Consider the following 15,215-nt stretch of genomic DNA (forward strand, 5'->3'; position numbering starts at 1 on the left):
GGTTGTGCACCACTGAAGGCTCAGTTATAGTCGCGCTTCGGGATGCCGTGCAGGGCTCTGCTGAGGTCACACAAGCCTGAACAAGTGCTGTAGGCGTTTATACTTCTCGCTGATGTTGCTGCTGTATTCTCCAAAAACAACAAATAAAGCTAAACCTTCTGAATATGCGTCTGCCGTTCAGTGATCAAAAACCTGGAGTCCCCTTTTCTTTTTGTTTGTTTTTATGTCCTATAAATGTAATCCATTTTTAATTCAATAGGTTTATTTACACAGCACTATTAACATCAAATGTCATCTAATGGCACCATAGAAGTCCCAACAGATCCAATATACCGATGAATAAAATCAGTTCAGTGAAGATTCACATTCATCAGAACCAAGTTAAGGTCCAATGCAGCCAGATGCAGTTTATTTAGCCTGTGCAGTAATCCCTCCTCCTGAGCAAACATATCATTCACTATATGTTATATATACATGCGTGTTTTACACTGTAAGTTGACATGTGTTCAAATACCTGTGGCACTTCTACACCTTTGCAAACATTTTGCTGGACACTCAGGCCTCTGTAATAGAGAGCAGAAATCATGGTTTCATCAGTTATAACAAGTCATCCAGGTTCTGGCCTACAAGAATTTGTTCTGAGTGCTTTTGTGTCCTCCTGGATGTGTCAATGAAGAGCTCTTGAATTTCAGCAGGCCGGCCAATCCTGAGAAGGTTCATTACTTCATTTGTGGATAATGTTTTTCACTGTGGTTATCTGGAAGGCGGGTTTGTAACCGTTTCCAAACTCTTAAGCGGCTTTTCCACTTTAATCTGCTCAGCTCAGCTCCATTTTTAGGGTTTTCCATGAGCTACTGGTACTTTTTACCTGCTCCTTTTTTAGTATCTACTCCGGCGGGGTTCTAAGCGAGCTGAGTCGAGCTGAAAAATGTGGCAGTCAGAAGACGGCCGGTCCCTGATTGGCTGGAGGGTGGCATAACGAGAGCGACTTCTGACTATTTGTCGCATGCAAATCACGCTATGACGACCCCACAGACTTTGAGGTGGTTCTTAGTCGTAATGGAAAACGACCTGAACCGTGTAGAATTGACAGCCAATAGGTGTTTTTTTTATCTTAATTTCAAAAGGTATATATCTTTTGTACAGTTTTGCCTTCATTGCTGCTCTGAGATTGTTGTTCTTCCAGCAAATGCCATGTCTTAGAGCCTGAATACTCCAATTAACGATTGTTTGCATACTAAATTAGTTGACGACTATCTCAATAATCAGTTACTCACGATTATTCCGATTAATTGTTTGAGCTCTAGTGTTCATTAGGCCAGTCTGCATCTCTAGTTTGGATAATTTGCACTAAGTGTTTTGTTTTGTTTTTTTTTTTTAGATGATTGCAGTTTGGGAGAGGAGCTTCAGCCTCCCCGATCTCATCTCTGCTGAGAAAATGTCCTCCTTGGAGAAGAACTTTGTGAGAGCTGCACGTCAACAGGTTAAATTTGGCCCCAGTTCTGTTGCTGATTTCACCAGATGGAGGGTAGGTTCTGGAAGGTTTACACATTCTACATTTATATTGGTCATTTTCCATTCCATTGTTTATTGGCATTGGGATTGCTGTCGTTGTTAGGTGGAGATTCTGGCTAAGGAGTTTCTGCGCTCTCTGACAGAACCAAAGGATGGCAAAGATCACACCGAGAATAAAGAGAAAACTGTAAAGTTTTTAAAAGACACACATTTCTCATCAAATATAGGTTCCTTAATGCTGTGTTTTAAAGTCTGTACCTGTTCATGTTTGTTTGCCTCAGGATGTATCTACACCTTCCAAGAGGAAACAAACTGACCTAATGACAGATGCCACCATAAGCCTCACACCCCGCAAAAAGCTACGTGCCGACCTCCCCAAATCACCTGCCCAAAGCAGTCCTCACAAATCCAGCCTCCGCCTCAAACCACAGACAGGTACCCAGATCCGGATGAGCCCCCTGAAACCAAACAGAGTTCCCCCTACCCCCACCAAAGGACAGAGAAGGACAGAGACGCCCAGAAGCAGTACTGAAGTGCAAGAAGCCAAAGAGAAGGAACGGACAGAAAACCCCAGCAGAAAGGATGCAAAGGCTGCAGAGCTGCATAGAAATGCACACGTGCAGCCTGTCATAAAAGCTTGCAGCAAAACACAGGTAATATAAAAAACAGAGATGCTCCACTTTGTGGTTTTCCTGTATCTTAAATGATTGCCTCCTCCTGGAAGATGAACCTCTCCTGTTTTAGCTGCATTCATTTTTAACTCTGACCAGCATCCCTGTCCCTGCTGAAGATCAGCATCTCCACAGCATGATGGTGCCACCACCATGTCCCACAGTGGGGATGTGGTGGTCAGAGTCATGTCTAACCAGTTTTTGATGACTGTTTTAGATTTAATAAAGTGATCAGTGCTGTGGTCCATCCTAGCTTTTGTCATCGGAGGTTGATTAGCAAAATCAAACCTTATTTATCTTACAGTGGCTTTGAAAGGGTTATACATGCTTTAACATCTGGACTGGACTACCGCAACTCTCTTTATGCTGGGTTGGACAACTGTCTTCTACATCTTTTGCAACTGGTCCAAAACGCTGCTGCGTCTTGAGCACCCACATATTATCCTCCGTGCACTGGTGCCTGTACCTTTTAATTTTGGTTTTTAATATTTAAACAGTCTGGCACCTCCTTTTTTTCAAATAACCATGTTCTCAGAAGAAGCTTTAGGTCCGAACTCCTGTTGAATTTAGATGTTCGTAGGACTCATCTTGACCCGAGGAGACTGAACCTTTTCTGCTGTTGCTCTCAAACCCTGGGTTAATCTTCATATTACTGAAAGGTTGGCTAATAGTTTGAATGATTAAATGGTGAAATCCCCTTTAAAGATCCATCTTTTTACCTTTGCTTTTAATTATCCCCACAGCTTGATGCTGCCACCGACTTGTTTCACGCTGGTAATGGTGTGTTCAGGGTGAGGCGCAGGTCACCAAATCACTTCCTCCTTCGTGTTTGCTGTGCCGCCTTCATCCAAACTGGACTTCTTATGGCTTTCTTCTTGCCACTATTCCATAAAGGCCACATCTGTGAAGGTCACTGCTAATACCTGTCCTGTTAACAAGCCTGAACAAGTGCTGTAGGCGTTTATACTTCTCGCTGATGTTGCTGCTGTATTCTCCAAAAACAACAAATAAAGCTAAACCTTCTGATTATGCGTCTGCCGTTCAGTGATCAAAAACCTGGAGTCCCCTTTTCTGTTTGTTTGTTTTTATGTCCTATAAATGTAATCCCATTTTAATTCAATAGGTTTATTTACACAGCAGACTCTCCCACCTGAGCTGTGGATCTCTGCAGGTCCCCCAGAGTTGCCATGGGCTTTGTGGCTGCGTCTTTGATTCGATTGGACATTTTTGTATAAAAAGATAGTTAACTTGAAACAGTTTTCCAGTTGATTTTTATTTGATTAACAAGCAGAAGTTTAAGTTCTACCGTTTTTATGTCTCTTTGTAATTTCTGTTTCCCCTCCTGTTGTTTTTCTGTCATGCCCTCTCCCCCATCTGCAGCCGGTATCCCTGAAGCCGCTGCACGTTCTGCAGTGCCACAGTAAGCAGGACAGCTCGGAGGACTTCTCTACCCAGCTGTGGGCCTGCGCCTTTCAGCCGCTCTCAGAATCCAATGGTACCGATAAGAACTTCCTTTCCCCTGATATTTAGGAGAGCAGATAAAACACGTTTGCATCATTTTAACTACCTTGGGAGCGGATTGAACTCTCTTTTCCTACTTGGACAGGAGGAAGCCGCTTGGTGGCAACATGTGGAGGAGACTCGGTCTGTGTGATTGACTGTGAAACAGGGATGGTGATGAAGAAGTACAAAGTTCCAGGAGAGGTACATTTAATTTACAGTGCTGTGGAAAGGTATTTGCTCCCTTTCAGATTTCTTCAGGTTTTACTTTATTTTCACACTTTAGTGTTTCAGGTCATCAAATCAATTTTATTACCAGTCAAAGACTTTTTAAATGATAATTTAATATATTAGGGGAAAGGCTTACCAAACCAACCTGGCCTCCTAACCCTGTTGCGTTGTCTGCTTTTATATAACTATGGTGGCATTTTTGCCCAACTCTTTTTAGCCATTCAGAGCTCAACTTCCTTTGGATCGTTGTCCAACTACATACTGTAACCCAGGTGTGATTGACCTCAAGATCATGAAATAAAAGATAGACCTTCTTTAGGATTTTCTGGTAGAGAGCAGAACTCATGGTTTCAATAACTGTGGTCCAAGTCCTGAAGCAGCAACGCAGCACCAATAATAATAATACATTCATTTATAGGCGCCTTTAAAGACTCTCAAGGTCACCTTACATAATGAGCAACGCGTAGAAGCAACATCTTCTTAAAATAAACAATCAAGATAAAAAAGACTCACTGGATAAAACAGAAAATGAAATGTGGTGAAATGCAGTGGTGGTAGGATGTAGGCAAGTGTGAATAGGTGGGTTTTTAGACGAGTGTTAAAAGTGGTTAGTGATAAAAAAATTTCTGCAGGTCCACGGGAAGTGCCTTCCAGAATCGAGGGCTAAAATGGCTGCAAGATCTCAGACCATTGCTGGAGAACTGGGCAGGAACAAGGGGTAGAGGTTTGGTAGAGCTAGACCTTAGCATACAGGAAGGTACAATGGGAGGGCTTTAAAAGTTGAATTTTAGGTACGGAAATGGACTGGGATCCAGTGAAGGATGCTGCGTGGAGGGAGTTCTGGAGATGATACTGGCAGCAGAATTCTGGACCAGTGGAAACTTGTGAAGATATTAGTTGGGTAAGCCATATAATAGAGAATTACAGTAATCAAGATGAGATGTGACAAGAGCATTTACCGGGGTAGCAGTATTGTTGGGGGTGGGTGATTGCTAGGGACGGTTTATATTACGGAGGTGGAAGTAAGCAGACCGCGTGAAGTTATCTGCGCAGTGAAGGAGAGTCTTATCAAGGACAACACCCAGAATCTTAGTTTGAAGTAAAGAAAAACTGCCAGATTTGGTACCAACAAGAAGCAATTCAGTTTTATTTTTGTTGAGTTTGAGTAAATGTGTGATATTAGTGATGGTAGGACAGAGAAAAGGGGAACGGAGTTTGTAGGATCAAGTTTACAGGTGGACTTAGATTTCTGAACAATGGAAGGTATTTCACTTATGGTTGGAAGACTGAAACTAGAAAACAAAGATCTTACAGGTTGAACAGGCAAGGAGCAGTTTACACAGGTTAACATGGAGATGGTAGTTGGTGGTGATCATTTTCAATTTTATCAATGAATAAGCCTGTAAATCTATCAAAAGAGCAGTGGAGACCAAGTGAGAAGCAGATGTCTCAGGAGGATGCAATATGTTGTTCAGTGTGGAGAAAAGAGTTTGGGTGTTTTCTTCAGCAGACCTTCTGGGTCTTCAATGAGCTCTTGGTTGGAAAATATGTCATGATTGTTGTGTACAAAACCTTCCTGGTTATCGATGTCAAGGTTTTATTCAAATGTGTTAAAATTATGTAAAAGCAGCGTTGTAGGCTAAAGTTAATTCACTATGATTGAATCCAGTGGCAAAACATGTATATTTGCAAACATTTAGCTAGAAGTTAGCTTATTTCCATTGGCTGATGAGCCGTCAGTGGAGCTGTGGGTACATTTCTCATGTTACCTCCTGCATGCAGTGAAGACTAAAATATCTTTAACAAAAGCTGGGTTCAAAACCTTTTTTAATATTTTCTTTGGCACGTGCAGTTTTAAAGCTAATTTCATTTAAAAAAGGATAACTTTAAATAAAACCAATAATCAATACATCCCTACCTGCTGGAGTAATCATGGCAGGCCTACTTCCTGTTGTAAGACAAGTGCTCCACAGGTCTGGCAGCAAAGTGCGGCTAGTACAATTGAACTGAGCTTTTTTCCATTAAAAATGAAATTCTTAAATATAACCTCTTTTTGTATTTACTTTGGCCATCTGTTAAAATGTATTTAATCTGAAACATTAAATGCACCATAAACCCCAACTTGTTTTTAAAAATCATTAAAGGTATGGTTGGATCACTGGTTCAGATAAATCTTTAAAACCCACAATGAATATGACATTATTACCCGTGATGAGAGCATGTAAACGACTAACCAGAGATATCTTCATGTTGTGTGCATGTTGCTCCTCATCACAGGAGTTTTTCTCCCTGGCTTGGTCCACCGTGTTGATGTCCAGGAGGGGCAGCGCTCCATCTCAGGCCTGCAGCATTCTCGCCGCTGGCGGGAAGAGAGGAGCCATCAAACTGATCCATCCCAGGGACAACGTGGCGTACGGCGAGTTCAGAGCCAGCCGAAAGCCGCTGTCGGTACTCCGCTTCAACCACAGACAGGGAAACTTCCTCTTCAGTGAGTTTTTACTGACGCCGTCTCATTTCAAACCAAAACTGTATATTTATCCGCCTCAAACAGCTCAGATCTCTACGGTTTTGGCCATGTGTTATAATTGTTTAATGAAATGAAGTAGATATAAGAAAAGAACCAAGTTTAACATCAGCAGAAGAGAACATGTAAATAGGGAGATAATTGTCCAAGCTGTCTGTGTAAAACATGCAGGACAGTCTGAGCATCAACCTTGTCTTTATCTAAGACAAACAGCACATGTTAAATCATTGCTGCCTTGTTAAGTTCTCCTCATATTCTTTCTTTGTGGCCTTTATTCACCAGAGTCCGCCCACCTCCCCATTGGGCCAACACTGAGACTCTAATGCTTACTTTCATTTCTAGCCGCTTAGATTATTGCAGATGATAAAGATTATATGCTTTGCTTTCTGGTCTCCCTAAGAAAGACATATCCAGCCTTCAGCTGCCCGTGTGCTGACCAAGATCAGGAAGCGCACTCATACTACACCTGTTTTAAAATGGCTGCATTCGCTCCTCATATCGATTTTTAAAATTCTTTTAATGTTTTTTTTTTTTTAACGGTCTTAATAGTTTTGGGCCTTCCTATCTTACAGAGCTGCTTTAACGTTATGAACCTCTGCGGGCCCAGAGGTCCTACAGTTCTTGTCTATTAACGTGGTCCCCTCAATTTATCACATCTTTAGTGTGAAAATGTTGATTCAGCACTAACTGTTCAGATCCTACTTTCCTACATTTGGTACATTGATTTTTGTTTTGTTTTCCAAAACGTCGGATGTCAACAACTCCCGGCCTCACTCCGTTCGGGCTGTTTTTTTTTCATGATTTTTACCAACTTCAACCTGTTTTTTTTTGCAGCGGGCTCCTATGACAACAAAATAGCCATGTGGGATGTCGGAGGAGTGGACAGCCATTACAACTTCAAAGTTGTGTAAGTTTGGCTGAATGTTGATGTTTTATTCCAAGTTTCATATTATCTTTATAATTCTTTTTTTTTTTTTTTTTTTTTTTACTTTCTCACATTTTATTGGGATTTATGTCACAAACCAACACAAAGTTGCGTTGGGGAAAAAAACGGTACATGGTTTCCAAAGGCTTTTATGAAGAAAAATGTAAAAAATGTGACTTGCATTTGTTTATAACCCCTTTAGTCTGATACCGCTAAATAAAATCCAGTCCATTGGTGTGTAATTTGATCTCTGTAGAAATGCAGCTGTTCTGTTTCAGGCCTCAGAAGTCTGTTAGAGAAGATTAGAGAACAAACAGCATCATGGAGATAGTGGATGAGAGGTTTAAATGGTAAATGGACTGAACTTATATAGTCGATTTTCCAGTCATACCGACCACTCAAAGTGCTTTACACTAGAGTCACATTCACCCAATCGCACTTACTAACGCTCACACAGATACGCAGATCGGTAGGCAACTTGAGGTTAAGTGCCTTGCCCAGAGGCTCATCCACATATTGCAAGATGACTACTCTTCCTACTGAGCCACAGTCGCCTCTGTTTAAAACAGGGTTAGGTTCTACAACAACATCCCAAGCTTTGAACATCTCACAGAGCTCTGTTCAATCCATCATATGGACATGGAGAGAGGATGGACCAACTGCAGACCTACCAAGACATGTCTAGACATGCACCTAAACTGACAGGCCAGTAACTCTGGAGGAGCTGCAGAGATCCACATCTCAGAGGAGAGATATGCACTCTTACGGACTCTTTAATCCTGGCTTTTTATGGAAGAGTGGCAAGAAGAAAGTCACTGTTGAAAGAAGTCCTGTTTTTGTTTGCCATAATCCTTTTGGGGACACAGCACACATGTTGGAAGAAGGTGCGCGGTTCAGATGAGACCAAAACTGAACTTTTTCACCCATATGCAAAACACTGTGGTATGAAACAAGCACCCCATATTTATCCCTCCCACACTGAAACATGGCAGTGGCAGTTTCATGCTGTGGGGATGCTTTTCTTCAGCAGAGACAGGGAGGCTGATCAGGGTTGATTGGAAGTGGATCCTGTCAAAGCATATTCATGTGTTAGAATAGCCAAGTCAAAGTCGATACATAAATGTAATAGAAAGTCTGTGAAGACCCTCTCCCTGTCCGATCTGACTAAGCTTGAGCTTTCTTGTAAAGAATAATGGGAAACGCTGGTAGAGACAAACCACAGAAGACTTGCAGCTGGAACTGCAACAAAACGTGGTCCTACAAAGAAAAGACTCAGGAGGACTGAATAAAAAAAGTACAAAACAGGCTTTCAGCTTTTATTTGTGAAACATTTTGAAAACTATGCATATTTTGTCTTCTCCTTCACCTCCATGCAATCATTTGGGTTTGTATTTCATTTTAAATCACAATGATCTACGTAGAAGTTTGCAGTTGTAATGTGACAAACTGTAAAACAGTTCAAGGAGCATGAATACAGGAACTGTTTCTTCATGCTTTAATAGACAGATCATAATGGTACATGACGCGTTTAAGACAAAATAGGTGGCATTTCTACAATAATTTCTCATAAAAGATCCAAACCAGTCCAGATTTTTAGCTTATAGTCCCTTGTCTTCCCTGCAGTCAGCTGCTGACGTTGGAGGTCGGCGCCACGCCTTTGCACATCTGCCTGCCACCAGCCGCCCCCGACACACACCTATTGACTGCCTGCGAAGACGGCCTGCACTGCTACAACACGCAACTGGGAGCCAACAGCACAACAAAGAGGTGACGGCATTTCCAGTTTTTACGTTTAATCAGAAAACACGATGCAAAGCTCCATGAGGACCAACTAGTACTGATTATGGTTATTTTCTCCTTATTAGGTCAAAGGAGATGGAAATAACTTTCCCCATTTATAAGGAGGAGGACAAACAACACAACTATCGCACTATTGATGGTCTGAGTTTTCTGACTGATGATGTAGTGGGTAAGTTAGATCCCTTCATTATAACACAGTCCACTGCAGTATAGCCTGTAAAAAAAAAAACCTATTTGCACTGAAACGTGAAACTGTGTGTAATTAGATCTTGTGGAAATTGTTTCAATAAAATTTTCCACCAGTTTGAAAAATCTGAATCAGATGTGTTTTTGGTGAAAGACCTCAAGATGGTGCTGTAACGGTTTATGTCTGTAAGGCATTTCATTCTTATGAATCATACCTATTTTCTAATTTGTCTAACTATGATTCAATTCAAATTCAAAGATATTTTATTGATCCCCGAGGGGAAATTAAAATTCCAGTACAACCCATCCAAACATTCATCATGACACAAGACAAGGGGGAACGGGTCACCAAGGAATTGCTGCCCACTCACAGGCGCTGCCCTTGCTAGATGAGAAAAGAGGCCGCATTAGGAAAGTAGAGGAAAAAAAATCATATTTCACACTTTATCCTTAGCAGGATACAGTTTGAGATTGTAAAAAACCTCAGAACAAAGAAGCAACAAGTTGACAAAACAACATCATGCCGGGAACAGTGAAGGTGGTGTGAGGGGTGCATATGTTTATCTTGAGCATGTGTGTGTGTGCAAGTAAGTCCGTGAAGCACTGCCACAGGGGCCATTGTCCTTGATGGTACGTTGGTAAGTTCTGAGCAGGTCCACAGATGTCCTCAGGGAAGGGAGGGAGCAGAGCGTCATGTTTGCATAACTTCTAGGAGAAGTTGAAGATAGCCAGCCATCAAGGCCGTGCAGGGGAGCCAGATTCAGAAAAACAATCATTATTTGGGTTAGGCTGACTCTTAATTTTCCGTCAGCCTTGAGAGTCTCACTGGTGCTTCTCAAAGGTGAATCCAAACAGCTAAATTCCTGGTCTTTCTGCCAGATCCGAGCAAACAACTTTCTCCAAGATTTATCCCATTTCACCCATGAGTCCAGGAACCGCAACCTGCCTGCGATCCTGTGTAAGGATCACATCCAGTCTGCGATTCAGCTCACGTAACATCTCAGTCTGAGTGTTGATCGCTCTGAAGATCCCATCACACATGCCAGGCAGCCTTACAATGGCCAGAACAGCTGCTGACATTCTCCGAATTTCTCGATATTCCAGGTAACCGCTGACTCCAAAAAGCAGAAATCCTGATATCAAACATCCAATTATATACATATCTTCCACATCCTCAACTGACATTATCGACAGACACACAATCCTCCACTTCTGCCAGGAGTCCATCGTGTATCCGGAGAAAAACATCCAGTCCGGACAAGTTGGGCTCTCCTTCGCCCTGTCTTCTCCTCAAGAAAATTTGATCAATTGCATTGAGAGACCAGCTGACCAAATCCATAACTCAGAATTTTGGAAGATATGCAAAAAGAGGCTCCAAAAAAAAGACAAGACACAGAGCTGAAGCAGGGCAGATATGGGAGGGGTGCGGGAGACAGAGAAAAAGCGTCCACCTCCACCGAGAGCAGAAAGAAAATAAATGAAGTGCTTTAATAATTACACTTTGTTCTCAAACCCAGAAGTGTTTAAGCTCCTGAGGTAAAACAGACATCTCTTGTCCCTTAATGATCTAGCTCCATCATACATCAGAGATCTGATTGTTCTATATGTTCCTAACAGAGCACTTCGTTCTCAGACTGCAGGTTTACTGGTGGTTCCTAGAGTCTCTAGAAGTAGAAAGGGAGGCAGATCCTTTAGTTATCAGGCTCCTCTCCTGTGGAACCAGCTCCCAGTTTTAGTCCGTGAGGCAGACACCCTGTCTACTTTTAAAACTAGGCTTAAAACTTTCCTTTTTGATAAAGCTTATAGTTAGAGTGACTTAGGTTATCCTGAGCTATCGATGTAGTTATGCTGCTATAGGCTTAGGCTGCTGGAGGACATAATGACCATTTTCACCCTCTTTGCTACATTCTCATACTACTCTCCAAATTTGCATTATTTGCTGTTATTTCAGCTTTTAACTTTGTTCTCACTGTTCTCTTCCTAGAAGCTACACCTGGCCTGGCTCTGTGTCTACCTGTGACACATTTCTGGAGAGGGGAATCATCCAAGCTTCTGCTGGCAACAACTTAATGCGCACCCTCTACCGATGATCCACACAGCCCTGTCTTTCAGTGTTTAACCCTTTCTCTCTCCTAGACATGGAAATTGACTGAGCTTTTACTGTGACTAACTCTATGTGCTCTCTTTCAGACTCTAACCTTGAAAACTGGCTCAGAGTTTATCTGTTCTTTCTTTCTAGGTGAAACCACTAAAGGAGCTACATCCATTAACATTTACTTTTCCTTCCCATAGAAAGGACTCCTGGATCAGTGCTTCTGTGTTCTTTTTGTATCTCTGCTCTGTTCTCTCAAACCTCCAGTCGGTCGTGGCAGATGGCCGCTCACACTGAGCCTGGTTCTGCTGGAGGTTTCTTCCTGTTAAAAGGAGTTTTTCCTCTCCACTGTCTCTACATGCTCATCCAGGAGGAGTGAATGCTACAAGTCTCTGACTGGATGCAATCTGCTGGGTTTCCTTAGATAGAAAACCTTTTTATCCAATTTGAATAAATAACTGAATCTGACTGCACTGTTCAATGATTAGGATTAATTGGAATGTATGAACCTGACTGTTGTGAAGTGCCTTGAGACAACATGTGTTGTGAATTGGCGCTATATAAATAAACTGAATTGAGTTGTTTACAAGAGGCTTTTATAACTTGGCTCCTGTTGTTTCTTTTTCTGCCTTTGGGGGTCACTACGGTAGCCTCTAAGAGCCACACCCATGGATCCATTTACCTGTGGAGCTGGAGCAGGACCAAGTCTCAGCGGCCGAACAAGAGCAACAGGTCTGTGTGCGCTGAGGTTCTTGCTGAGCTGCAGTGGGCCAACACTGACATTCCCTACCTGGCTCTAAACACCTGCCCAGGTAAGTCCTTGAGGACCCAACTGGAAGCTCTCAGTGATCTTACACTGTCTGGGAAAACTGGAATTTGATTTAAGTCTCTTCCAGATCTGGATAAGTATGGAAGATGAAAACAAAGACTAGAAAAAAATGACTTTTTTTTTCGGGTTTTATTCCCTGTTCCGTTCCATTTGTATTCGTCCATCAATCTGTCATCCATCTGTTTGTCCCTCTGTCCATCCCCCAATCCATCCATGTGTTGTTTCATCCATCTGTCCATCTAACAGTTTTTCCATCCATACCTCTATGTCAACCATCCATTTGTCCAACATGTATCTGTCCATTCCGCCATTTTCTCATCTGTACTATGCTTGTCTCTCCATTAATATGTTTGTTCTTTTGTGTATCCATCCATCATCCATCCATCCATATTTCCATGATCAAGTGTCTTTAGCAGTTTGTCCTCTGTCCTCATTAGATTAGATTGGAAAGTCTTCAAAGTGTAACCACAACCAAACTTGTCCTGAATCTATCTCACAGGTGTCCGGCTTCGGTCCTCTGAGGCCGGTGTCCTGCAGCCTTTAGATGTGTCTCTGTTCCAACACACCTGAATCACATGATTAAGTCATTAGCAGGACTCTGCAGAACCCGAGGAGATAATTCGGTCATGTGATCCAGGTTTGTTGGACTTGGGACACGAAGTTGCAGGACGCCAGCCCCTGAGGACTTGTTGCCCACCCCTGACTGGTGAATGTTGCCAGCTAGAACTTCTAACTTCTTGCCTGTGTTGTCTTTAGGATGGGCCTACATAGTCTGTGGAGATGACAAGGGCCTAATATGGACTTATCACGTCACCAACCTCCAGGAAAACCGTTTTCAGACTAGGAAACCCATTCCACCCACAGAGGTATTACATTTCTTTGACATTTTTTCCTCTCTGTCACCGTTCTGCCTGCATAGAATAAAGTAGAAGAAGAGTCAGGAGGATAAATATCCCTTTAGGACCGAACAATTTTATTTAGTGCTTACAGTAATGATACACCATGCAAGTTAGTTGTAGAAATCTGAGAAAATAGTTGTATGTCAAAATCCCAGATCTTTACTGTGATAAAAAATGACTTTCAGTACAGATAGGTGCACCTACTAAACAGTATGTCCATGTGCTGTACTCTATATGCACTCAATACTTGGTCTGGGCTCCTTTTGCATGAATTACTGCATCAATGCAGCGTGGCATGGAGGAAATCTGACTGCAGCTCTGCTGAGGTGTTCAGGAATCCCTGTTTGCTTTAGTAGCAGCCTTCAGCTCATCTGCATCGTTGGTTCGGGTGTCTCTCATCTTCCTCCTGACAATAGCCCACAGATCCCCAGTGGGATTTAGGTAGGGCCAGTCCAATCAACAACAGTGTCACTGTGGTCATTGAACCATCTTTTGGTACCTTTGGCAGTGTGGGCCGGTACCAAGTCATGCTGGAAGGTGAAATCAGCATCCGCACTCTTAAACTGGCTTTGCTTCACAGTCCTTTTAAGGCGGCAGCCATCCCTGTTTTGTGTGCACCTTCTTCTACCACACTTTTTCCTTCCACTCAACTTTACACTAATATGTTTGGATACAGCACTTTGGGGACAGCCAGCGTCTTTAGCAATGGACTTTTGTGGCTTACCCTCCCTGTGGAGAGTGTCAGTGACTCTTTGCTGGACTTCAGTCAAGTCAGCAGTCTTTCCCATGACTCTGTAAGCCATGACATTTCTGTTAATAATCCTTTTACATTTCATCTATTAATGTTGTCTTATGTAATGTTCAAATTTTCTAAGAAACTTCATTTGGAGTTTGGCTGTAAGCAAATATTATCAAAGTGAAAAGAAATAAACATTGTAAATATATCTGTCTGTGTAATTAGTCTGAGTTTCACATTTTAATTGAATCACTAAAATAAATGAACTTTTGCCAAACTGAGATGCACCTGTAGGTATTAATGGACTACAAGATTTCTCTGTCATATTGAATTTTATAAATAACTAAGAAAAATACAACTGAAGGTAAAAATGTTTGGCATTGAAGACATTTATTATTTTTATTTCCCAAAAGAAGAAAAAAGAACTTTAATTTGTCCTCTCAGTGAAATTTCTTAAACTTTTTCCCATCCTTTGGTTGTTTTTCCAGGTGCTGGAATGGCCGACCCCAGTGAGGAAAGGCCTGGGCCCAATCGAGGGCCCCTCCATCAACAGTGTGGCGATGGACCCAGAGCTTCACTACCTGGTTGCCCTCACTGATATGAATATGGTGGTCATATGGAAGAGAGAGGCGTCGTCCTGAGGAACGTGGACCGAACCTTCCAATGAAGAGCAGCTTTTTAGGACTAACAAACCTACAGGGTTTGCCCTGTCAGAAATGAGGCGGAGGAAATGTTGGTATTTTCTTCAGAACTGATTCAGTGATCTGTTGGACCATCACCACTTCATCCAGCCTGGAATGATTTTAGTTCTTCCTCTTTGACCTTAATGTCTTTGGGACAATGACTTTCAGGAAGCTGCCACACTGCTCCGCATGTTCAGAACATCTAACACAGTTACAGATCCAGGGAATACAATAATACATTTTAATAGTGGTTTTATAGATTTTACATGCTGATGCTTACAGAAAATATCTCTGTGACTCAACTGTTGTCCAAAACTGACCGTAAAAACACATCTAAATGTAAGAATTACAGGGATTTCTGTGTTTTATATGTATGGTGGCTTTGCAATGTTATGTGGCTTACAAAATTAAGCTTTGTCTGATTTGTAAACTTAAATGTGAGTCTTTGGCCCAGATTTGCCTGTTTTAAGTAAACTGTGGTTCTTAAATACATTTTAGTTTGGATTTGCACTCCTTTAGAAATCCGAGCATAGCTGATGAAACGGGCTCCAGTCCAACATAAACTAAACATTGACATAACCCAGTTAATTAGGTAAGCAACAGGTTGACCTGCCTACGTCGGCA

General features: G+C 42.0%; 1 protein-coding gene across 2 annotated transcripts in view; it reads left to right on the plus strand.

Moving 5' to 3' along the window:
* Window positions 1–15,083, plus strand: part of lrwd1 (leucine-rich repeats and WD repeat domain containing 1) — a 26,348-nt gene extending 11,265 nt beyond the window's left edge. For both annotated transcript variants that reach the window (XM_047380006.1, XM_047380007.1), the window contains exons 5-16: window positions 1,382–1,528; window positions 1,619–1,702; window positions 1,797–2,168; window positions 3,567–3,681; window positions 3,793–3,890; window positions 6,195–6,405; window positions 7,276–7,348; window positions 8,990–9,133; window positions 9,232–9,335; window positions 12,095–12,256; window positions 13,030–13,139; window positions 14,397–15,083. In XM_047380006.1, coding sequence (XP_047235962.1) covers window positions 1,382–1,528; window positions 1,619–1,702; window positions 1,797–2,168; window positions 3,567–3,681; window positions 3,793–3,890; window positions 6,195–6,405; window positions 7,276–7,348; window positions 8,990–9,133; window positions 9,232–9,335; window positions 12,095–12,256; window positions 13,030–13,139; window positions 14,397–14,549 — 1,773 coding nt within the window. In that variant the 3' untranslated portion in view covers window positions 14,550–15,083. The remainder of the gene's footprint in view (window positions 1–1,381; window positions 1,529–1,618; window positions 1,703–1,796; window positions 2,169–3,566; window positions 3,682–3,792; window positions 3,891–6,194; window positions 6,406–7,275; window positions 7,349–8,989; window positions 9,134–9,231; window positions 9,336–12,094; window positions 12,257–13,029; window positions 13,140–14,396) is intronic.
* Window positions 15,084–15,215: the final 132 nt, after the last annotated feature.

The sequence above is a fragment of the Girardinichthys multiradiatus genome, chromosome 11 (assembly GCF_021462225.1).
Source record: "Girardinichthys multiradiatus isolate DD_20200921_A chromosome 11, DD_fGirMul_XY1, whole genome shotgun sequence".
Classification (NCBI taxonomy): Eukaryota; Metazoa; Chordata; class Actinopteri; order Cyprinodontiformes; family Goodeidae; genus Girardinichthys; species Girardinichthys multiradiatus.